Source organism: Achroia grisella, unplaced genomic scaffold (genome assembly GCF_030625045.1).
Source record: "Achroia grisella isolate CSIRO2021 unplaced genomic scaffold, CSIRO_AGI_Agris_v1 utg1186, whole genome shotgun sequence".
NCBI lineage: Eukaryota > Metazoa > Arthropoda > Insecta > Lepidoptera > Pyralidae > Achroia > Achroia grisella.
Window position 1 is genome coordinate 1,189,783 of NW_026712592.1, and position 26,154 is coordinate 1,215,936.

At 30.5% G+C, this 26,154-nt stretch overlaps 2 protein-coding genes across 3 annotated transcripts in view; one reads left to right on the forward strand and one right to left on the reverse strand.

The window, feature by feature from the left end:
- The window catches only part of LOC131853837 (hemicentin-2-like), a 59,105-nt gene extending 39,226 nt beyond the window's left edge, over positions 1–19,879 (forward strand). For both annotated transcript variants that reach the window (XM_059204896.1, XM_059204903.1), the window contains exons 4-7: positions 13,848–14,058; positions 16,101–16,200; positions 17,671–17,828; positions 19,206–19,879. In XM_059204896.1, coding sequence (XP_059060879.1) covers positions 13,848–14,058; positions 16,101–16,200; positions 17,671–17,828; positions 19,206–19,453 — 717 coding nt within the window. In that variant the 3' untranslated portion in view covers positions 19,454–19,879. The remainder of the gene's footprint in view (positions 1–13,847; positions 14,059–16,100; positions 16,201–17,670; positions 17,829–19,205) is intronic.
- A 3,495-nt stretch (positions 19,880–23,374) lies between these two features.
- On the reverse strand, positions 23,375–25,076 carry LOC131854487 (uncharacterized). Its single transcript, XM_059205617.1, has 2 exons — positions 24,113–25,076; positions 23,375–23,613 (listed from the first exon to the last, which is right to left on the reverse strand). Exons 1-2 carry the CDS (start codon positions 25,074–25,076, stop codon positions 23,375–23,377), a joined length of 1,203 nt encoding a protein of 400 aa, XP_059061600.1.
- Positions 25,077–26,154: the final 1,078 nt, after the last annotated feature.

The window sequence follows — 26,154 nt, forward strand, 5'->3', positions numbered from 1 at the left end:
CGTCTACTTTTTGAAAAAAGGTTAGACAAGTATCAACCTAAGTAATAAGGTAAATATTTGTATTGTAGAAAAAAGTCAATAACTAAGAGAGGGCATAGACAACCTGCGAACAATAAAATTCTATTTACGCTTCACCCTTAGCCAAGTAAGTGTGTTTTTATTTTTTTTACGCCTAGAAAAAATAACGAGCCATCCGACCCCAGTGACTTTCAGACAGATCGTTCTTCACTTATATAGATCTAATTTATTTTCTAATTGTTCTAATGTGAAGATTACTTATCTAAGTCTAAAATGTAAACACATTTTAAAATTGGAAACTTCTTTCGCTATCCAAGTGAAAGAATAGTAAGATATAATAACTAGAAAGGAGGAGATTCTTAGTTACGGAGACCATGGGCCCCATTGCTAGCAATTTAGTCTATTAGAACCATCGTGCTTAATTCCTAGTATTTGTATTCACATAACGCTGTCCAATCCTTAGCTAAGCTGGTTTGATACGTACTAGACATATAATAAGTACTAGACAATTGATATACATTGTATCTGTATTAAAATATATTGCAATTAAATAAATATGTATAGGAATCAATACGTACAGTACGATATTATTAGAAAGTAATACACTGTGCTATTAGATCGTCATTAGTTAGTATAGACATACTAATAAATATGACATTATTTATGATAGGAGTTAAAAGTATATCCTTGCTGTTTAAAGAAGTTAATGCGTTCACTAATGGACACAAAGCTAAACTAATGGATAAAAATAGTCTTGGAGATTAACACTGTCAGCTCCGCAGCTATTGCTAGGAGAAAACTCAAGTAATCCTATATACAGAAAACATATAGCTATATAACATTGTATTCGCATTAGTTTAATGTGGATTTATTTTAGTATTAGAGTTAATATATAGTAATAGATTAGTAAACTGTTATTTAGATAGTTTAGTTGGAGTCATTGTTAACTGTTGATTTCACAGGGTATACTCGTATTTGAATACACTTGACGAGTGAGCGAGTTTACAGCAGTCTCCCAGATTTTTTTTTAGTGTCAACTGATATAAATTGACACATTGTTTTTTTTGTTGTATCAGCCAGATTAGAACTCACGATGTTTTGCGCGAATGCAGAATATTAAAGCCCTAGGCCACAATACAATACAAATAAACATCCTTACTTCGGAATGGATATCTGCAATATTTATGAGCTCTTTATTACTAAAAATGCCTATGCGATTTGTTTTAGCTTTATTGAACTTAGTTTAGTCTCATCTTTCAAGCTATTTTTTGCATTTTTACAAAAACGACAAACCACTTTAATGACTTTAATCATTGAAGTGGTTTGTGGCAGATTCAAATTTTAATCAAATATGTTAATAAATGTATATATTTATGATAAAGAGTACCAGCCTGTATATGTTTTTTTTTAATTATCTACGCGGTAAATTAAGTTTAATTATATGTACATTTTATTTGCTGTTTTTATTCGTTTGTTGTTTATATTGTATTTTTTACATTGCACTGAATAAAATATTTTTCTTTCTTTCTTTCTTTCTTTCTTTCTTTCCTTCGTTAATAGTGTGTTCTGGCGGCCTCAGTGAAAAATGATTTGTATGACAATAAAATCAGGTTAGGTAACTTGTCGTGAGGAATTCAACATTAATTTCCTATAGTGGTGTGGCGAATTAATTATAATCGCGCGGCAACACCGTTTAGTTACGACGGAAGAATAAAAATAACAGGCCTGTCATTCGAGACCGAATCACTTTCTTGTACATACCTATATATTCATTGTAAATACATCGTAATTATAAATATGTACATAACAACAATCTGGACTCATCATTTCACCTCCTTCTTTCCCGCTGCTGCTACAAGAACACAACAGAAACACAAATAATAGCAGTAACAATAAAGACGCTAAATTGGTGACCCACGACGTTCCAGCACAGCAGCCACAGTAAAGCGTGAACCCACTCCAGTCCAGGTGCCATCTTTCCTTCATTCCTTATTCATACCGCCAACCAGACGTAATCCATTCAAGTTCATCACCGATGACCACACCGTCACTATTGACTGACCGTTCCTGTATATACCGTCGCAGTACCCACCGTCGCCTACAAAGGAACTACGACACGGGCCAGTACGACGCAGTCAATACACTACGAGTTGGACTTCGATTCCCGGATGGACAACATTTTCAGTTACTCATTGTGTAAATTTGTATATTTTTCTAAAATTTTGATTTATTTTTCGTCTCGCAATGATCAATTCGGCACATTCAACGTAACCACATCATCTGCCCCGGAGGTACCTAAATATTTTATTTTTTTAATTACCTCCCTCCTGACCTGTACGGCATTACAGTTCACACAGGTTGAGATAACATGACTGAGTCTATCACATTTAATTCATTACCAGTCATCTACCACCAAGCCATTAATCATGGGGGAAAAGAACAGTGATCAGCCGGGATGCTGTGAGTCCTGCTCATCTCCTACATGAGCCCTCACTACGATCCACACTTTCACTTCTATTTCCTTCCATTTTATCTGGAATGGAACGGAACAGATGATCAGCCGGGATATTGTGAGTCCTGCTTATCTCCTACATAAGCCCTCACTACGGTCCACAGTGTCATCTTTTGTTCCTTCCACTTCATCTAGAAGAAGAACAGAATGAGGATAAGCCGGGATGCTTGAGTCCTGCTCATTAGTTACATGAGCCCTCACTACCATCCACCCTTCCTCTATTCCTTTCACTTCTTCATCATTTATATTCATCTCAATTCGCCACCACTTCATATAATCAACCTGCCTCAACGCAAAACCATCGGTTACCAGGTCAGAACGGAGAGTTTTATTTGATGATATTTTAGATTAATAGTGTCTTTTCTTTTTCTTTCACCTTTTTCTCTCCGCGGGGGTGGTGTGGCGAATTAATTATAATCGCGCGGTAACACCGTTGCCTAGTTACGACAGAAGAATAAAATAACAGGCCTGTCATTCGAGACCGAATCACTTTCTTGTACATACCTATATATTCATTGTAAATACATCGTAATTATAAATATGTACATAACAACAATCTGGACTCATCATTTCACCTCCTTCTTTCCCGCTGCTGCTACAAGAACACAATACAAACATTAATAATAGCGGTAACAATATAGACGCTAAAGTAGTTTGCAGGGACACAACGTGGAAGTCCACCTCGTTCATTATTATCAATGGAACTACTAATATTCTTTCAATACCCTCGCCACGTATGTATTTATTATTGTTTTCTTCTTTAAAATATTTTCATAATATGGATAATAGTGACATAATAGTCAAAATAAGCTCGTAGGAGGCTTTAGTTTTTATAAATAATGGAGTCCGTCCTCCGCATCGAAATACATAATCTTATTATATAGCTATGTGTAGGCCGCAATCATTTGTCTTTCTCTCGTTGTTTTATTATTTTCAACCGAATTTATAATGGACAAGGGTTCCAAGTGAACTTTATGTACAACACGTTTATTCTAAAATTCTATGGAAAGTTTACGATATAACAATAAGTTATTTGTTGTAATTGTTAACTATATTAATACCTAATAAGTAATAACATAAATACAGAAGGAAAAGTAAGAATATTGATTATGATAAATAATAATATAATATCTCAGAACAATCATCAATTCATATAGCGCCATCTAATTACGAAGTAAGCAGAGCTTGTGTAATGGGTACTAATATAAAACATATTTTTTCAAAAAACATCCATTTATATATAGATAACAACCAGACTGATTCAAACAATCATAGTTATGCAAATGTTTACACCGTGCGAGGAATAGAACCCGCGACCATCGGACATAAAAAGGTGTGCTAAACCGCTAGACTACCGAGATTGTCAATGCTTAAAAAGATAGTTAAAATTACATTGTTTTAATAAAAAGAGAAATATTATATATTGATAGAATTCAAGAGCCGGTTGTGAGTTAGATGTACTTAGAAAAATAAGAATATTTACTTTAATATCAAAATAACACTCCCACACATTCCACTTGTATCACAATGCTCCACTATTGTATATCCAAAAGACTTTGGCAAGATATATAATTCAGCGGTATTATTTCTAGAAAACCTACTGATGTTTCACTGCTATTGTATAAAAAATGTAAACGATGTCAATCTTATACATTCTTTTAAGCAATAAAACTTGCGAAAGGCGTTTTAATTTATAAAAAAATGTAATGATATATATACCTACTTAGGTAGACTTTACTAACGCCTGGGTATGTCTGTCTGACTTCTTTCTGAAATCAACAACATGCTATTAATATTCCAGCTTAAAAAGAGCGTGATTATAACAATGAAATTACAGAGCATAGAGCCACTATAACATACATCTCGATTGCAATGCATAAGGAGTACAACAGGCATTATAAGCATTGTCGAGTCATAGACAATAGGTTTCCAGTAGTGGTCTTACCTGTTCAGTTATACAAAAAATATATACCTCACGACCTATGATCACTGTTGTAAATTGTTTTTCGTAGGTAAGTTTTATTATAATAAAGCATAGCATTTAGATAAAAAATTAAAGAACAAGTGTACAATTAATGAGTCCGTACAACATTTAAGCCTTGTCGATGATTATAATGTTAAATAAGGTTATTTTATGAAGGCGCTAAACTCAGAAATACGGTACTGTATTTATACTTGTCTATTTTATAAAGAGCTTTGACATAAAAAAAAAGTTGCTCATGTAATTTCATAACCTAATTTTGTATATTTTTTATTTCAAACGAACCGCCTTTACAGGAATGCTCTAATTCTTTTTCATTTTATAATATACATAATTATTTATTTTACAGCAATTTAACAACAAACAAAGAACTCTGATCACGAGCTATGTATTATAATATGACGAATTCGTCAATCATAATTAATTCTTTGAAACCTATTACATATTAATAGATTTTAAGGTAATTTCTTGATGGAATAACATAAAAATAATATCTGTACTTACTTTGTGAAACTAAAAACAAATATTGTTTTTTAACTAAGTACCTAGCAGTCTACTGCTACTGCTACTGTCACCATAAAATAGCTGACCAGATGCCTTGAATAGAACTGATTTGTTTTCTATACATGCGCATATTAAAATCTATTCATGTAACATCTACAACATTTTTTTAAATTTATACTTAAAACAGATATAGCGGATTTTGTTAGGAAGAAAATAAACTGCGGCACTACTGTACATTATTCTAAATTGACATAGGATATGTATTATTATAAGTTATGGGCACCCAAGTAAATCCAGGTTCTATTATAATAATATAATACAACCTGTGTTTGACAACGCTTAAAAATTACCATTCAGCGGTCCCCAAGGTTTATATTTATATTCTAAACCCGTATAAATAAAAATAAAATAGGTCGTATAAATAAGTATATGTGTAACAATATATTATTCGGCCAGCGAACACGGATTGTCTAAATTAACTCTACATTTACATGCTAATCTCGTAAAATTACAGTGGATATTCAGTCTGACATTTTAGATATGTTTTCACGTCAACCTGCCGCGAGAGCCGGAATTTGGATTTATAGGACCCTCGCTTGATAAAATGTGAACTCTTGAATATAAATTTAGAGATTTTAACGCAATTACCAACTGATCCGCGCAAAGCCATATGCTTATACTAACCTTTGTAGTATTATTATTAAACTTCAGACACCAACAATGTTTCCTTTATATCTATATCATTATAACTAATCTTCTTTGAGTAAAACTTTTTGTATTATTATTAAACTTCATTTAAGACACCAACAATGTTTCCTTTGTGTTATATCTTCAGACACCAAAAATGTTTCCTTTATATCTATATCATTATAACTAATCTTCTTTGAGTAAAACTTTTTGACATACTCTAATATTTAAGTATTTAAGATACTTTCCGACAATTCAGTGTTATTAAAATACATTTAATGTTTTGAAAATAACTAATTTTCGTAATAATTTTAACATATTTCTCTTTCACTTTTAAACATATATACCAACAATTTTATGTAGATCTTATATATCGACAGAAAGTACCTAATGAGTTTACTGTTGATCCTAATGGGAAAGGTATGCTTTTGTAAGTATAAAAGGACATCCGTGTTCAATTAGTGTGATATGAGTAAGAAACCGCGCGATTCTGGAATCCCATTCAGCAAAGGGACTGAAAAGATACATTAAATAATAGTCCTTAATAGAGAAAATTTTTGTATTTATATTTGAATTATAATGCAAACAAACTGATGGTTATGTGATGTGATAACTATAAATAATTATGCATATATATTTGTGCCGCTCGTGCCACGAACGAATATATAATTCATATAATTTTATGACAATCACCATATATCTCGTCCATTGTCATACCTAAGAAGTAAGGTGTTCTACCTACCCATACTGGAATTTCTTCTTTCCTCTTAGTAAATACAAATTTTTTGTTAAATTACCAACACTAAAAAACAATATGTTTGCCCTTTTTACCAAAATGTCTCCTCCATCTAATACACATAAGTACACGAATAGAACCAGAATACGTGAAAATTTTTATACGTAACGAGACATCTGTCTTCGAGGTCGTAGGGTAGACAGACCACAGTTCCATTTAATACGATACCGGCGCACCTTTGGACTTGAAGGACCATAAATCACCGCCCAAATACTTACCCCTGAGTTTTAGGAATGCGATGGTCTACCCAAAGCTTTCATTTTATTTATCACTGATCTTTTTTAAAGCAGATTTATTTTATTTAAATTGAGCATTTTAATTTTATAACGTAATTAAATGAGTCTAGATTTTAATACAATAATTTTTAATTAAATTTGATCTAACATTTGTTTCATCTGTTCATTTTAGTTGAAAAGGTCTCGTGAAAATAATGCGGCTGGGATATGCTCAGTTGCGGAGTTAAATATGAACAAAGTTATAATCTCTCCTATAAAATGCAGTGTGCTTTCATACGTCTCTTTATATCATGAATACCTAGTTAGAATTCAAAAATATATTAGTATTTTTATTTAATTTGTTTAATATAATATGTTCCGTATTTTGTGTAGTGATAAGAACATTGTATATTAACATTTCTTTTCATCAGCAAATTATAAGAAAAGCAAAAGGTACTCTGTCCAGCAATTAAACTATAGGCAGCTGTTGTCAGGATTCTAATTATACCTAATGAAAGAGATACACTCTTTTGAAATAACTCACCCAGTACCTATATGGTTCTTGTCTAAACAAGCATGAATAGAATTTTAACATGTTTATTCAGACTAGTATAATAATAGGTATTTAAATATTTATATGCTCTAATATCCACCAACTCTAATTTAAATAATACTTTTAAGTTATACAAACAACTTGGAGAGCTCAGGTGTACCTAATAAAAATTACTTAGAACTTATACAGACTACACAAACTAAAGATTTTTTTATAAAAGTAACATTCACAAAGTGTTTATTCACAACGAATTATATATTTATGCCGACATAATGTAGAGTTTTAATAACATTAAGAAAAAAATACTTTATAAAATATTCAGTCACCATAGCTTTATGTTTATATATTTTGTACGATATATTTAATTTTAGACAGACGAGTCTGTACAAACTATCAAAATTATTATTTATCTGCATTACCTTATAATAAGAAACAAACGATCAAATAAAATTAACAATATAAATTATACTTACTTACTTCCATGGCTCGATTTTATGAATATAATATAAATTACCCGATAACAATAATGAAATAATAAAGCAGATGATTACAGCCTACATTCTGTGACATAATTTATAACGCCATGGTACAATAATAACTATAACGTGTTTATGAATACTGCGAGGTACACAGGGAAATTTATGCGTTTACATAGTGGGTTATAAATGTACAGGCGTAAAACGATTTGGTGGAACTTGGCCACAAACCGTCCATAACTTACAGACACGGTTACAGTAAAAATTGGGTGAACGCGACAAGTCTCTATTTGTTCTTAACACGCAAAGTTGAACACAGTGACATAGTATTATACATTGAGCACATCGGCTGTAAAGGTTTACGTACATTGTAAGCATTTGGCACTTGAATTAAATTTATTGTACCTACTTAACAGTCGTACACTATGCATACACTGTCCAATACAAACCAATCTACCTAAAGCAATTTAAATGTAAATATGAGTTTGTTTGTTCGTATTTTGAATTGCAATAATAATATTCTAATATTATAATCCTGGAACATTTTCTTTGGTTTCAACGTAATTAAAAATTGGATTACTTACAATCAGCAATATTGTGAACATAGTTAAGTTACATAATGTTCTATTAAAAGTTAACTAAAAAACCACCGTTATAGTTGTCAGATAAAACATAGATCAAATTAGCCAAATAAAGACAAAATTGTACCCCATAAACCAGTTAGACTACATTCCGGAACATAGCAAAACATAATGTCATAAAACGATGAAGGAATTCTATTAGCCGCTGTCAATATAACGGACGCCGCGTTCCAGTCGTATATTGACGATGCGGCTTAACAGTCAGTATGTGGGATTTGATTTTCCGTACAAGCTCCAGTAAGTGCAATAGGAAATGTCGCGTGATCGTCGCCGGAGAATAAAGCAGAGAGAATTGGGTCGAGGCCTGTAGAGCCAGTTTTGGAACAAAGCCAGCCGCGGCGGCGATTTTGTTTTATTTTGTAAAAATACTGTATGACGATTTACCAGGGTTAATAATGGCGCTGTTCCATTTATGACACGGAGGGTTATCGGATGAGGAACTTAGTGGATTATAGGACATCTTATCCCAATTGGCAATTACTTAAATTGTTTCCTCAAAATCAAGAGATTTCTTGTTGTAGATAGTATCGTTGATTGCGTAGCTGATAGTTTATCTGCAATCAATGGTCTAACAACGTCCGTATTATCTCGCTATATTTTGACATAAAAGACATACAATGTCCGTTATCCAAAAATTAGACATATTCTAAAAAGTTTTACTCTAAGCAGATCTTGTTCTACTCATACTCACCATCCAGGATCAACAACAGACAAATTTACAAAGGACCATCTAGTCCAAATCCAAACATGTCTTATGGCTACTAATCAACGATATAAATACTTGAATACATTTTTTTGTAAATAAACACATAATCAGACGTAGTCTTGAATAGGTAATACCAGATCTAGTCACAAGTCATGAATACAAATGTTTGTATTGTGCTAGAAATAAAATCCGCAATCATCAGTAGTAAGGCGATGTGTTAAACTGCTAGACCATAGAGATTGCCAGTTAAATTTTAGTACAGTCAGCTTTATGTACTTAATAGAGAAATGACTGTTATCACATGCCCTAAATGGTAATGAAATTTATTACTACAAGGATTTTCTTTATTTATACTACTTATAAAATATAGCACGGGAATGGATATAAATATTTAAAGTTTACATGTTAGTAGATAAATATATAGAACGAATACTCTGCTATCTCAATAAATCTCAAAGTAGGACAATAAAAGGCTGACATATATTCCTTTGTTTATTTCCACTTATTCCGAAATGAGATCTTCAAATCGTAACGTTTCACACTAAGTAATTAAAGGAGATGGAAGTATAATACGGGGAAGTGCGAGTTGGGGAGGAAGCTAACTAATGTTACAAACATAATATAAACGTGGTTAAAATCCGGCAATAATGTTAAAGATTTTTTTCTGACCACACAATTTCAAACGTTATTAATAAAATAAATAACTTAGTACACTTTGCAAATGTGAAAATTAGTAATTTATTGGCTGTAATTGACGTCAAGAAACATGCAACAAACAATATTATACAAGTAAATTTTCCTATCATCGAATTTAACTATAAATGTATTTCATTTCAAAGCATTGTGATATTCGCAATCACAAAATTGTAGCTTTATTTTACTATTTTGCAACGATATCGACAATTCCCTAGAGAAAATCTTATAACAGATACAACTCTGTAAATTTTTAATTTAATTAAGTCATATTGTGTAAGTGCCTCTTGTTTTCTGAATATTGAAATAAAAGTCAATACGGAATTTCAAAGTATAGTAACAATATTATCTTTTCTTTTTTTTAAATTATTATACTCAGATTTACGATTTCAAATAAAATACATTGAAATAATGCGCTATGTTTTTTATTTCTGTGTAAATACAATTCGAATTTAAGGGATTTACTGTTTTGATTATTTTATTGTTGAACCGTCAGTGCAGTTTATTCGCTGTATTTACTTTAGTTCTGATTGAAACTGTATATTCTATATCCTTTTTTATGCCCTATTTTTTGTCTTACGTACTTACATTTTCGAGAATGTCACAGTCTAGTGGTTTAAACCCCGTATTGTGTACACACATATAGTTGCCAGGCTAGACCGTGAGTACACACTGGACATTAAATTTCCTAACCTTAATGAAAGGCGTAAGTATAAAAAATAAGTAAGATGTGATTGCGATGTGATCTTCGGTAATCGATTATAATAACACTGGGATCAAATTGAATCGAACCCCTAGAAACCTGTGGACCCTAATGTAATTGGGTAACTATTATACAAACAGCCCTTTTCAATTTCAAACAAATACTGAAAGTTATAAAATGGTAGCGCCGTGGCATAGTAATACACCATGCTGTCTTACAAACCAACCCAAAGGTCGTGAGTTTGAACTTGACCGACATCAAATAGCTTTATGGTCAATTTTTAATTCTGACTTACTGTGCAGTAATGTAAATACTTATTATGTTATAGGTGTTTTCAATTGAAAACATTTAATCAAATCTGAAAGACAGCGGCAGTTTTATTAAATGATCAGGTGGGATCACTCACCAAAATGTGAGCACGTCAGATGTAGCGTTCACCACATTGTCGACAATGATAATACTTCTATCTATTTCTTCCGATATCACAGACATGAATAGATTTATTATAAGTTAATCAACGTTTAGAAAAATGATGTAACTGACTAATAAACGAGGCAATTATCTGCGTATAAATTAATTACACGGTGTGTGTTATTCGGTAACAATGTTTCGCATAAAACGCGCGCGATTCAGTGAGCAAACACCCGAATGTAAATCTAATTCCGCCTAAGACGACTTGCGAATTTCCCTACGGACAAATTATACTATCGTGTATATACTGACGAAATATAAATCACGTAATTACATGCGTGAAGCACCTAACTGGGTAGGAAATTGCCGTACACGCTGTTTTCGCAGCATAAAACGTCAAACTGATTTTCGAACGATAAAAAGTTGGATTGATGTTATGTCATGTTATGTGTACAAATAAACGTTATTACATATATCTGATATGCTTTGCAAATGTTTCATTTAGGGGTTGAATTGGTTGAAAGTATGCTGAAATAGAAACAATATTTGTGAGTTATACATATTTAAATTCTATGATAATTATCAGTTGATCAATAATGATAGTAGAAAAAATTACAACGAAACTTTCCTTGTTAGGCTTCAAAAATGTAGTTTGAGGAATATGCCAGGAAGCTGTTTTTTTAAATGGCTACTTATGTATTATTTAAACGAGATGTCGACCTATGTCTAGGACGTATGTATTAGTGCGACATATCGGGAGTTCTTTAATAATAGTATCATGTTGAATACATATATAGATTATGTATTTAGTGTAATGTAAATAACCGTAAAAAAAGTTTAAAGTAGTGTTTTTTTATTTAATATTTTAATTTTATCAGAAACTGAAATCTATATTCAGTTACTATTCGACAAACCAAAACATGTAGGTAAAAAGCAAAAATATTGCAGAACATTTTGAACGAGAAAACGCCAATAAAGTGTAATGGGTATGCCATTATCGTTTGTTTTATGACGAATTATTAAGTATCTACGCACCTTTACCTCTCTTCTGTTACAAGTTTAATCTTTTTTACGAGAAAAGAAATTCTCGAACACTTCTGTTCCATATTTTTCGCCTAGGGAAACATTTTCTCATAACATTCGACATGAATCTTATTTGAGGGAAGTTACAATTGTTACTGTTTCCAAAGGAAAAATCTAAATGGATATCTGTTTTGTACCAGTAATTAATTTAATTAATTCAGTATCATTCCACTAGGAATAACAAGATAATCATCATAATATAATAAGAATTATGTTTCCTGTCGTAATTAATTACTTTAAATAACGTCTGTCAATGAATTGGTGACAACACCTATACTTCTGAACTAATTAATGGTAGTCTACAGCCGTCATACTTATTTATGGCGTTGACTTTGTTATGTAACATATTATAGAACATAGACTATAAGATGAATAAAACCAAATGACACCCAATTATTCACATTCGTCAAGTTGTATTAACGAAATCTATGCGTAGTTACATACAATAATTTAAATGAACTATTTAAACTATTCTAATGTTTTTTGCTGTTCTTAACTCACCTTTACAGTTTCATATCAAAAACCGAGTCAAATAAATACAATACTATCATAGGTTGAAAAGAAATTTCATTATAAAGTGAATGTAATCGGTATGTAGATGATGAGTATGATGTACGAGACAATCATTCCTAACATAGCATACAATGCATGACATAAAATTTGTGGTAGTTAATCAATATCAGCTCGTAATCATTGACCATTTCCAATCGTAAACACAGGTTTATCTTTAATGATTCACTTAATCCGACCAATTTCCCCTGTGCTGTTGAGATCAATTGTATTTTTAAGTGCCCCGTTCCGTGGACTTTACAAAGGACCCGTAATGAAACGTCAATCACCGATGTTACTATCGGAAATTCTGAACCAGCCAGAAGAGGGAGGTCCCTCTTCTGGCTGTACTCGTGAAATAAACTTATTTCCTTCTTGACAAAGTATCGAATTGTGAACAATTTATCGAGCGTGCTCCGATTTCTGCGTTCCTAGATTTCACTCTAGCGAAGATTGAGCGGTTTATTGCTATGAAACTATTCTGCCTTAACCAACATCGAGAAGAAATATTTTCTAAATTCAGTAGTTTTATTATTGCCATTTCTTTATATAACGTATTTTTGTGACGTGTTGTAAAGTAGTCCTGAAAGTCATTTAGTACGACTAAATTTATATGTTTAAATTTGACCTACGTCTAATATTTCTCACTTTATTATTTATAGGAATTTTTGTGCACTAAATGTAACGATGACAATCCCATTGTCAAAACCAATCTAATTAAATTAAGGCGATACGATCCAACACTCGTTCTGCCAATATACCGTAGAATATACTACAATAAATATTTAAGATTACTAAAATAAATATTTAAGAATATATATACATATTTGACTTCACCTAGGAACGTATCTCATTTTAAACCAGCCTAATACAGTACTTCCATCACAACCACCATACAATATGCACCATCTGGTCGCATATTGAGTAAAGCGATGGTGTTATTAAAAAGAAGGAAAACTATCCAAGTCCGTGGACAAAATAAACGTCATATATTCTTATTATAAAGTGTATTTTGTACTTATATATATAAGTACAAAATACACTTTATTTAACATAATAGATAAATAAGTAGATAAGTTGCTTCCAGCATCTTGTAACTATCTACTTATATATTACTATCTACTTATACAAACTTAAATTCGTATATTTTATTATATTTGCACCGAATTTCCTCATAATACCATTATGAGGAAATTTAATAACTAATTTTATCTCATATTTAAAACGAAACAATTTGAAGAATTGTTTCGTTTTAAATACCTTAGTTGATTTTGTACTTAAATTACAATTTAGTTCATTAAAAATATGTATTGTTCCAGGTATCTTGGATCCGTAAACGAGATCTACATATCCTGACTGTGGGAGTGCACACATACAGCAGCGATGCCCGTTTCGCTGCCCTCCACACCGACGGCTCTGATGAATGGACGTTGAGAGTAGCGCCTGCGCAGCCTCGCGACTCTGGCGCATACGAATGCCAAGTTTCCACAGAGCCTAAAATCAGTTTGTCATTCCGACTGACTGTTGTTGGTAAGTACATAAATATTTTGTTCCATAATCAAACCCAACTATAATCGGATAAAAGCAACTGAGTACATCAACCATAATCAACTATGGAAACTTTTACGTGACAATCTAAAATTTGATGCCTACATTTCGCTGAATTACTAGAAAATGAATATATTATCTGTCCAATTAATTTAGTTATTATTTTATTAGGATATTTATATTTAACGAACCAATCAAACTAATTGTTAAATACAAATTAAATAAAATTGTAGTAAACTAATACTTTTAAACGTAAATTACGGGAATATATATCTATATTTTTATTATTTTTGCTACTTTTTCTCTTCTTTTAGTTCACTCTTTCTTACATTTCTCTATTCTACTTTCTATAGTCTCTGTTAGACTGTTATATTAATTTCAGTATTTTTATATACTTATATACGTTTATGTTAGTTACATTATTGTTTCCCTTAGATATACATTTTCCGTTCTGTTTATATTTTGTTGGACTTGGTTTTTTTATTTTTCGCCAACAATTACTTCTGTACTATGTATGATTGACTGGTAGAAAATGACGAATGGTGTTAAGTCTCTCAAATATACCACCTTTTATGTTATGAGCAATTAACTTAAATATTAATAATAATATGTGCGAGATAAAAGCGAGTGATAGAATCTTTAACGTAATTCGAAACTGATATCAAATTGAAAGGATGCTAGATGGTAGTTCTCAAATACAATCTATACAAACTACAGATAACATAATATATTCAAACCGATTGCCACCAAAACTTATAAATAAAGTTAATTCATTAGATTCTATACGTATTTAGTCTTTATTCTATTGAATAAATAGAAAATCATATTACAATTTTGTAATACTGAACATATCAAAATGTGATACTTGATTTTTTATATTAGTAACCTGGTCTTAACTTGAATAACCTCGATCTTAGAGCCGGTAATTACGATTAGAGCAACCTCGTCGAAATATCTACCTTTATTTACCATTAAATTATTCGTGCTAAGACCCAGTTAAAAATATAAGTAATGTGTAATAAACGCAAAAGTTTAAAAATAACTCTATTTTTATCTATAATGGATAAAAGTTCAATAGATGTTAAAAAATTTGTCCTATAAGATAAGATAAAAATATTTTCACCTAAAAACGAGTAGGCTGTATTTTATTTTCAAAATAACTAGAAATCATAATAATTATAACTGTGTGACGTTGATGTAACTAAGAGATCTGTATTAATATTAATATTTAGTTATGGAAATTTACTTTATCAATAACAAAGACTATATTATATATTAAATAAAAAGAAATACCGATATAATAGTTATACCATAAACATTGCATAAAATAAATATCAGCAAAGTCGGTTAACTAGCTATGACAATTGTCAGAGCCCTTTGTGGAAAGCAATATTATTAGCTTAGAGTAGACACAAATGTTAACATTACGGTAAGAGTTTCTCTTCAGACCTACCGCGACCTTGCTTATCAATTTAACCGTTTTTCACAAGACAAATTATGACGGTCCATAATTCAATTATTAATCTTTAAATGGCTTTCTGTTTCTTTAGAAATTAAGAACTGGTGGCATATTTAACCATTGCTAGCAAACTTAGGTACGGTATTTAGTTTATATGGATGTAAAATGTAAAAATATTTGTTAATTTTTGTATTTTTATCTCTTAATAAGCTCATGTACAGGTTGATTTCTAGATTCACGTAAAACTTGAACAGAATATGTATTATAAGTTCACACAAAAAAAGAATTGGATATCGGGAAAACTAGTACACAACTAATACTCAAGTGAATCCTATGTAATACTGAATATGCAGACAAACCCCAGACAAACAGGAGTTTTGCAGGACAGTTGTACAATTGTAAACTATGTAAAAACTAGAAAAATAAAGTTTCTATCCATCTATTTATCTATATGCCGCTTAATAATAAAAGTATCGAAATAATTACAATTTACAGTCTTTGTCATAATAATATTAATTATAGATTGTGTTTATTTCAAACGCTTTAATACAATCTCTTCTTCCAGTGTCAAAAGCAGAGATCCTCTCAGGGCCAGAGTTGTTCGTGCGAGCCGGTTCTGACATTAACTTGACTTGTATCGCAAGACACGCCCCGGACCCGCCAAGGTTAGTAAAAAAGTACTTATAGTTTATAATATTACTTAATACACTAATATTTTTAAACTTAGAATATTAAACAGGGGCCTATGTTTATCATAGCCATTCGTTAAAGCTTATACTCGCTGCAATTTTTTGCTGTCCTGTTTTATTCACGAAAACATTTTTCGCTACAGAGGATAGAGTATTTTTTCATACTGTGCATTATAGTTCCATGTATTTATTTGCTTAATTATACATATGTTATATGTAGAAAACTCGTCTATATATTTATGTAGGTACTTATTATATTATATATAACTGGACCTTATTGGGCACTATTCGACAGTGTAAGTTGTATTATTAAAATATTTAATTAATTACTTTTGAGTACAGTATTGGTAGTTTATACAGTTTTATTATACTATAGAATTAATATAACAAAAATAAAGAAAATAGAAAGATTCTTTTTCATTTTATAATTTGAAAGAAATTAATTTCAAAGAGTTTATTAATAGTTATCATATCAAAACATCAAAGTAAACTGAATAGATTTTAATATTAAAACTACATATATTAATTTTTGAATAAGAATTGTGATATCAAATTTCTTTATTTTTAAAGAAGGGTAGGGCCCCAGTACCTTGAAACCTTGAACTTTTATTTCATCGCTTAAATTATTTCTACAATAATACCTTAATTTCCAAAAGGAAATTTAGACAAGTAGATCTGTTTTATAATAACGTCGTAACCTGTACAGAATTCGGTGATCAAAGGGAATTTTTGACGTAATTCTAAAGCACTTGAATATTTCTATTGTAAACAAACAACAATTCTGAAAAGCGTAGATGATTTTAGAGAGTACTTTCTTAACGGTCATTTGCATATTTTTATGCTGCTAGTAGTTAGCTTATTTACCATTCCAAATATATAATTTAAATTAGTGTAACAGACTAATAGCTTTTTTTTATCAATCAAATAACAGACATCCATCAACAAAGTCTCTTAATGAAATCTAGCATAGTACAATCATAGCATATCCCGTGTACTGTTAAGGAAGTATTAAGAAACTCATGATTATTTTTGCATTCTACGACTACATTGCCTTAACAATTCAAGACATAATAAAAATAAAAAATCAAGAAAATAAAAAAAATAAAAAATTATTTATTATCTTCGATTAGTCACACTTTTATAAGAGGAATAATATACGATTTAGTCTTTCATCAGTTTATCCAATAAAGGTACCATTAGAGTATAGTATTAGATCCGACAGAGCAATCATTATTGCTTTCTTAGACAATAGAAATAGCTTCAAAAACTGGCGATATGACACCAAAACCTACAAATTTGTTAGAAATTCAAAATAAACATGTTGCTAATAAAATTATTTGTACTGGCAATAGCACACCCGTAACTGCAATACACACAGAATAATAATGCCTATTTTCAGTCGTGATGAAAGTTTCCAAGCGTAATGAATTATTATTGTCTGTACAGTTTCATCTACTGGTACCGAGGTGCGCACGTCGTAAATTATGCTCAGCGCGGTGGAATTAGCGTGGAGACAGAACAGCGGACACGTACCAGCCGTTTACTTATAGCACGAGCGTCGCCGAGGGACTCTGGAAACTATACCTGTGCGCCCAGTAGCTCCGGTGAGTTCCGTATATAGCTATAGTATAAATGCAAACTGCATTTTACCCAGTTATAAAATTATTATCTCCTACAGAAATTATATTTATCACTTCACATACGTACGTATATAAACTTAGGTGTATCTATATACTAACATCATACTTACCGGTATCACTTTCACATCTTCAGTGTAATTTAATACTCAATACTAACTTTGATCAGTTTTCTATATCGACTTACGCCTAAGAGGTAGTCAATTATTATATCTGACTCTCCGGTGAAAAGAAACCTCATAACCAAACAAAACGAAATCCAAGAGACGTCGATAGTCTCGCAGTCTGCCACGTATAAAATATACTAATGGAATAACGGTGACTGTTGACTTCTGACTGTCCCATCTGAAAGATTAATTGTGATAATATATTTACATGTGTATTTGTAAGATAAATACAGTTATGACATTACTATACATCGTCTTCATGCTATACAATTTATGTATTAACTTTTGTGTCAATTTATTATTTATTTAATTTTACTGATGAATATCATCAGCAAACTTGCCAGCATAGAATATTTTTAAAATTTATATATTTTATAGTAATCTGTAGAAGAAATTGTATTAATAAATACATACAATAACAATAAAAAAGTAATTTATCCACAATCGTGTACACTATAATAAAGATTTGGAGTAAATAAAAAATCGCATAGTATAATAGATGTCCGTTGAGTATGTACATTTTTCTTAGAGCACTCCTCTCGTATATCTCTGCTCGTAGGTGCGTAAAAACAATTTGTCTTTTTCTGCGCCCTTTTCCCCAAGTCCTGAATCAACGTGGTCGAATCCACTGTTTCTGTTGGGCTCTTATCGCCAATTTGTATTCCTTTCACCCCATTTTTCTCCGGGCTATTGACTTTTCATATAGATTTAAATAAAATTAACGGAATCCTAAAAGGTTTTTTTGCTAGCCCGAAAAAGCAACAATAAGCATAGCATCACGCTCAATTGAATTCGCAATAGAAAATACAAAAGGGAATCTGTTAGCTATAGTAATTTAAATTGCCAGGAATTTTTTACATATCATCAAAATACTGAATGATTACTTGATGAATATTATTTATCAAGAAATCATAGAGTATTTTGTTGGAATAAAGACTCCTCTCTTATATCGGTTACTCTTGATAATTTTTTGTTTATTTTTTTGTGAAATTCGGGAAGTAGTTTCCAAACTTTTCTATATGGAACAAAAAAATAAATTAAAGATGTAGCATGTATTTTAAGATATAATATACTTTTAATTTTTATCTTGGTTTTAATCTGATACCAAATTTCTCTATTTCACATTTCCTTCTACGCTTAGAGATATTTCATATCTTGAATGTTTTATTCATAACAGATTCGGCCTCCGTGGTTGTCCATGTAGTAAGCGGTGAGCGACCAGCTGCAATGCAAAGCAACGCAATCCAGGTGACACCATCACTGACATCACTGATAATTCTTGTGGTAAATTTGAATCAAATTAGATCAATCTTCAGCAATATAATAGAATATATTTTTCTTCTGACAGAAAAGATTTTAAAATATTTCCTAGTAGCTGTAAAATTTTTGTGGCTTAACCGCATTAGAAGATTTATAACGAGATGACCAAAATATGTAAATTAAGAAATTATGATGAATTTTATGTAATAAGTACGAGATAAGAAAATTGTAAGCAAAATCTGATACCGTATTAAGAAACGAATTATTGTAATAAGTATCCCATTATTAGGAACTAATGGTATTCGATTTGCATTGATGTTATTAATGTTTCATCTAACATCAATTGTTTACAATACTAAATGAATATTCCAAATTAAAATACTTATTATTTTGATACAAGATAGAATAAAAATATGTTTATATTTATCACAATGTAACGCTTTGTATGTTAAAAACTCTTTATTATTTTGATTTGGAAAAGTCTCGAAACGATATCATTTTTCTTAAGGTTGTGCTAATATTTCTTGTAAATAATATTCTAATTATTATCATTAATAACAGATCGGCATTAATACTGTTGTAGTTTCAATCTATATAAGGTATTAAAAACACTTTTTTTAAATATACTATATATATCGATAATTTGATGTCTCAATTTCTAGTCCATTTCGTATAGTTTTTCCATATATATATATGTAAAACCTCGGTTACTTTATTTGCATTGAACAGCGTAATAACGTTAATTATAATAGCACTTATTCAATTAAAACCACTGGCAACATAGCATTATACAATATACCTACTGATCTTCTAAATTATTTACACAATACGTCTTTTATGTTCCTATTATAATTATCGTAAATTTTATTATTGTAAAAGCTTTGATATTAGTTATCAGGAAATCATATACGTAAATATAGCCCGGTATTGTGTAAATATTTTTAGTAAGTACAATTTTTTCTTTATATAATCTCTTCTAAAATATAGATTGGGTTTTAGAAATGAATGTTAAAGCTTTGTTTCCGGTTTATTGTAATATCGGAAATAGGTGAAAATTTAAATCTACTGATAAAATGTAAAAATGTTAGTTGGAAATTGTAAATACATTTTGTAAATAAAAACATTTTACGTGTTAACAGTTGTTTTCATTTGAAATTGTTCTTACGAGCAACATATAATGTTTACGAAAGGCATATTAATATAAAATGTCACGAGATAATAGAGAGAGTGGGAAAATTACAAAATAGATATTAGGGACAACAGAAGAATATATTTATATAATAACTTTTGTAGTCAAAAGTTTAGCATTATAAATAATTTAAAGTCAGGTAGTATAAAAAATATGTTAGTATTATAAATAAAAAAAAAATATTTTGTATCTATTTTTTAAATTTATACCTAATAATAATCAAAGGTGATTTCATTTGACTATTGTAATAGTATGTAATATTATGTTATCTGTGGTAATAGTAATGTAAGAAAACGTACTTACCTATAGATACACGGTTACAAATAAAATCAACTTACGAAATGACTTAGGCGCCTACTGTGGAATTGAAATATTATCACGTCATTCGTTTGACGAATGATTTAATATTGCTTGCCAAGAGTTGGGATCAAATGGACCAATGTCTTCGCATTTCCGATATTAAAATACCCGACGAACTTCATTCAGTCCTTTTCACCCAACACCAATATCATTTTTTCCCATTTGGTAAATTGAATCTTATTCTCTATCAAATAAAACTACTATATATACCTATTCACATGACAAATACGAATGATATGAGAATAAGTTATACCATAACCAGCAGCTAGCATTTGCTTTGTACGAGTATACCTACAGGGTATACATAATATATATAACGAAGGTCGTATAACTATTTGCATGTGTTGTACATATAAAAATGGGGCACAAATTCTTAAATCATAGTATAAACGTATCACGAATAAACGGAGAAACAGATAGACGACAATAGCAACATTTTTATACTATTATAGTTGATAATCGATAAATGACACGTCAAAGATTTTAACTATCTTTAAATTTAATATCATAATTCTCATAAATCCCTCTCTTTACTCTATATTCTATTTTTCCTGATATATTCATACTTCCTCTATCTACGAGTATATTTTAACGTAAAGTCATTGCCTAACTACAGTATTCTGTTTATCTTAAAAGTAGGCTATTTTGTAAAGTAATTTAGTAGGTACACAATTGGAAATGTTTTGAAATAGATATTTCATTTCGAAGGGTGGAATTTCAAAACATCTAAAATTACATTAAGGTCGGACTTAAGTAAACTGTAAGAGATTTGATACTTTGATAAACAGACAGATGATAGACAATCTAGATAGCTGTTCGTTAATTATTTGTCAAACGAATATAAATAACATTAAATATAATTTGGAGGGACTATCTGATTCTGTTTTGACTACGGCTATCAAGATACCAGAGGGTCTCCAGAGACATTTAAACGAATCTATATATGGCAGGGTCATTCACATGATATTCATATATTTCTTACATATTATAGAAGTTTCATACTACAGAAGAAAATTGATCATAGCTCATTACTACATTGTAAATTTTTAGATAAATTTATATATAGAAACCATGACATATATAAACAGAATAACTGAAAACCGAGATATGCCAATTTAAATGTACATTAAAAAGTAATAACCAGGTAATGTAAATAAAAACGCATAAATATATTGAAACTAAGGATACTACACTGCCGTGTTAAGAGTTTATTAAATAACTTCTTGCCTTAAATTTTATGTATTAAATTTGACCAAAAAGACATAAATTTTTATTTGATTATGGATTACAATATTTTTTTTAGTCTATAGTCATATATGTATATAATAAAGCACAGATACATCCATTGGAAATTTATAAATTATAAAATTATTCATTTATTCAAAAAAATTATCTGAAAGACAACCCTAAGCCATTGTAAAGATGAGCCCATTCCCGATTAATCCCTTTTAGTAGTTTGGATAGGTTTTACATTAGACTTTAATTGTTCGTTTTAATACCTGTACGTAAGTTCAACTGTCGGGTATTTTTTCTTTTATGTGAGGACCTTTTATAGGTTATAAAATGGACTAGTTGGGTAAAAGTACACTGGAGGATGTAACCTTGGATGAGTGGACCCTAAAGACAGAAACGTAGTTTTAATAGTATACTTACATTTGTGTGAATATCAACGAGGTGCGTGGATGTATTCGTTGTAAATAATTATAAAACACCAAATTGTAAATTAAATCGTAATTATATATATTTATTAATATGTGATATAATTAGCGGTGTAACAAAAATATTGAAGCACAGAAAAACAAATGACAATCGTAATAATTATAACAAAGCGTTCAATATTTAAATATTATGAAGTAAATAATTAAGAAGATTTTAATAACTATTTTTGTTGGAGTTTCCAACATGCTCGCCACGCCAAAGGACTATGGTGATGATACAGTACTTCACAAAACATCTAAAGTTTCACTTCCTTAACACTACTTATGAATCAGATATGTTAACAATATTTATTATAAAATAGTTTTTGTAATGGCAATATATATTAATACAATTAAAATCATAACACCTATTTAAATCAGTGATATCTGAATACAATAATTTTTTTTTATATCTATTAATTGAAATTAAAGAAAAAAATACTGCAAGGATACTTTTCTAAGAAACATTTAAGTATCCATAACATGACATGTACTTACTTTTAAATAAATACAGCAATAATTAACTAAACATTTGCATTACATTGAGTAATACATTCCAACACTTATCATTTATAGACAAAATACATATTTGATATAATTTTAGAGCCTTAACTCTACAGTATCTACTTGAAAACACGTTTCTTTTATTCCAGCCATAAATAATTTTCTTTTTATTTAAAATAAAGTATACATTTGTAAATAGGTTGTATATAAATTATGCCATTGACCAATACTTTTGACTAAGACTTGAAAGTATACATTTTGGACTGGCATAAAATAATGTACTAAATTAAAGCTTAGTTATTACCGATTGAACCCGAGACTCTACTTTATTATACATCAGCAACTTTGTACTGTGATCTGTTTTGGAGTTCGTTGATGATCTAATACTGAACCACCAATAATATATCCAAAACGTGTATTGATGATACGGGATGTTAGTTCATCAGAATTAGACAGTGGCCGGTGCAGATGTCGAGTCTGAGATGGTTCATACTCGTTGGGTATTACCACATTGAAGAATATGTTGGCACCCATTAGCAGATCTATTTCAGATGGAATGTTAAACTGATTATCAGCTAATATAATATTTGGGGGTAATTTTAATTGGCTAATTTCAGGTTTCGTTTATTTACATGTAATTTTGTCAACCACATGAAAATTACCTGTCATATTAAAGGAAGAATTGACTGAATGTACATTTAATGGAATACTACATTTAGTATTATTCTGAGTATTGCCTACACCAATTATATTTGTATTAATTGGTGTCGGATATTGCTGGACTAACTTGCTCGTAACGAGGGAGACCTGGGAACCAGTGTCTACAATTGCCTTCGCTATTATCGTTTTTTTATTCTTACTGAATAACTTTACTTGTACGGTGGGAAGTAAAACATTCGTGTTATATAAAGAAACTGGAACCTTCATCGTGGTGAATCAGTAGTTGTGCTGTTTTTTACATGATTACAATAAAATGAAACTTACAACTATGCTTATTTAAACAAATCATGCATAGATTGTTAACTTTACAAAATTTATATCGGTCTAAAGAAGTTCTTAATTTAAATGACTTACATGAAAACAATTTGTGGCTATTACACTTACAATAACGACATGACATCGTCTTGGTACCAGCAGCTATTACATTAACAGATAAACAGCTTTTTGCCTTCGTGTATTGCGCTGTTGTGGACGGCGCAGCGTTCTCCAACGCGAGTGCCCTCTTTTCAAGGTACTCAATGAAGTTATTGACGCTGTGCTCTTCAGCAGCATCCCGTTCAAGCTGGTACGACTGAGCCGTGTAAGAATCTAACTTACGATTAAGAATACAAATTACTATTGGATCCCAAGTTTCAATCTTCACATCGAGATTTTGTAGAGCTACTATACTTTGCTTAAGATTAGCTACAAAGTTTCGGAAAGTCGACTTAACAAGGGCAGGTAAATCTAACAATTGGCTAATGTGTTCATTAATAATACGATACCTATTATTATATCTATCCTCTAGCAACTGTCTAGCCTTATCATAGCTATTGGCTGTCAATGGCAAGTTCTTAATTAAATCGTAAGGTTCATTTTTTAAATTAAGATAATACAGCTTTTGAATATTGTCTAAAGTAGAATCATTATGTATTAATGACGTATAAAAAGAGCTTGAACAGGCTATATATTCTATATAATTACCTGTAAATATAGGCATTTCAATAGCAGGTAATTTTGTCTTCGATCGTGTAATGTTACTAAAATGTCCTTTAATGTCATTACAAGTTGTCTTGCGATTAATTGCTTCGCTGAGAATAGCAACAGAATATAAATACTTGTCCTCCACAGCCGCGACATCCTCGTCATCCTCTGGTTGTATTGAGAGAATTCGCATATTAAACGCTTCATACTCGCGGAATGCAGCGAGGAGTCTCTCTCTACGAGTTGTACTTTCTTCTACTTCAGAAATATCGAGAACAAAGTTGTGTACTCGCGTAATCGCTGCCTTTACATATCCTCGAGAAGCACGCAATGATGGTTCTATATCAGTAGCCATTGCATATATATTTATATAAAATCCAAGAATCGTATAATATTGTAAATTGCACCAAAAGTTATAATATATATTGTTAATTAGTAATTATGTAGGTACAAATTATAAATTGCACAAATAAAATCATGTAATAGGAAAATGTTCACATATACTATTTTTGTGAAGGTTGTCACTTCAACTTTGTAATATATATTAACTTGACGGTATTCAGTATTACTTGCAGGTCAACTGTTACTCGCTTGCCGCCGTTTGACAAAAATAATTTCTATAGTCGATGACTTTCGGAGAAATATTGTTTGTAGGCTAACAATATTTAATTGCCTGTTGAATACTCGTAGAATGAATCGGTTTGCTTCAAAATCGATTTTTACACCTTTTTAATTACAAATGAATGGCGTTTCTTGCATCCACGTATGTTGCGTTGGGATTATTGTACTCGCTGTTTCTTACCTTACGATGCTCGAAATGGACCAAATTTTGTGTGATTCTCAACGAATTGCGTGGATGTATTCGTTGTGAATAATTATAAAACACCAAATTGTAAATTAAATCGTAATTATATATATATTTATTAATATGTCGATATAATTAACGGTGTAACAAAAATATTGGAGCACATATAAAACAAATGACAATAGTAATTATTAGAACACAGCATTTTATATTTAAATATTATGAAGTAAATAATTAAGAAGATTTTAATAACTATTTTTGTTGGAGTTTCCAACAACATTAATGAGACTTTAGGATGATTTTAACAACTTGACTGTAATATTTAATTTATTTAATCTAAATGCTATGCTGTAAAAAGTGTAAAAAGCTGTTGTAAGTTACTACTAACAAATTACTGCTATGCTGATATACTTTCTAAAATAGTTCGGATACGACGCAATTTGTCGTATAAATAGACAGTTTAATTTTTTTTCTAATTGAGTAGGATCTATTGAATAGTGATATTTAATGTATACATGTAAATAATAACAATATAAGTAAATATACCTAACTGCTATATAGTTATAGGCTATCAAAATTATCTTATATTAATAAAACGAATAGATCCAACGACTAAATTATAGACATT

Excerpts from the sequence above, each read along its gene's own strand:
- LOC131854487 (XM_059205617.1), bottom strand. The coding sequence starts at position 25,076 with ATGGCTACTGATATAGAACCATCATTGCGTGCTTCTCGAGGATATGTA. Across the intron at positions 23,614-24,112 it reads TAGCCACAAATTGTTTTCAT|CTGATAATCAGTTTAACATT; the intron begins GTAAGTCATTTA and ends ATATTATATTAG.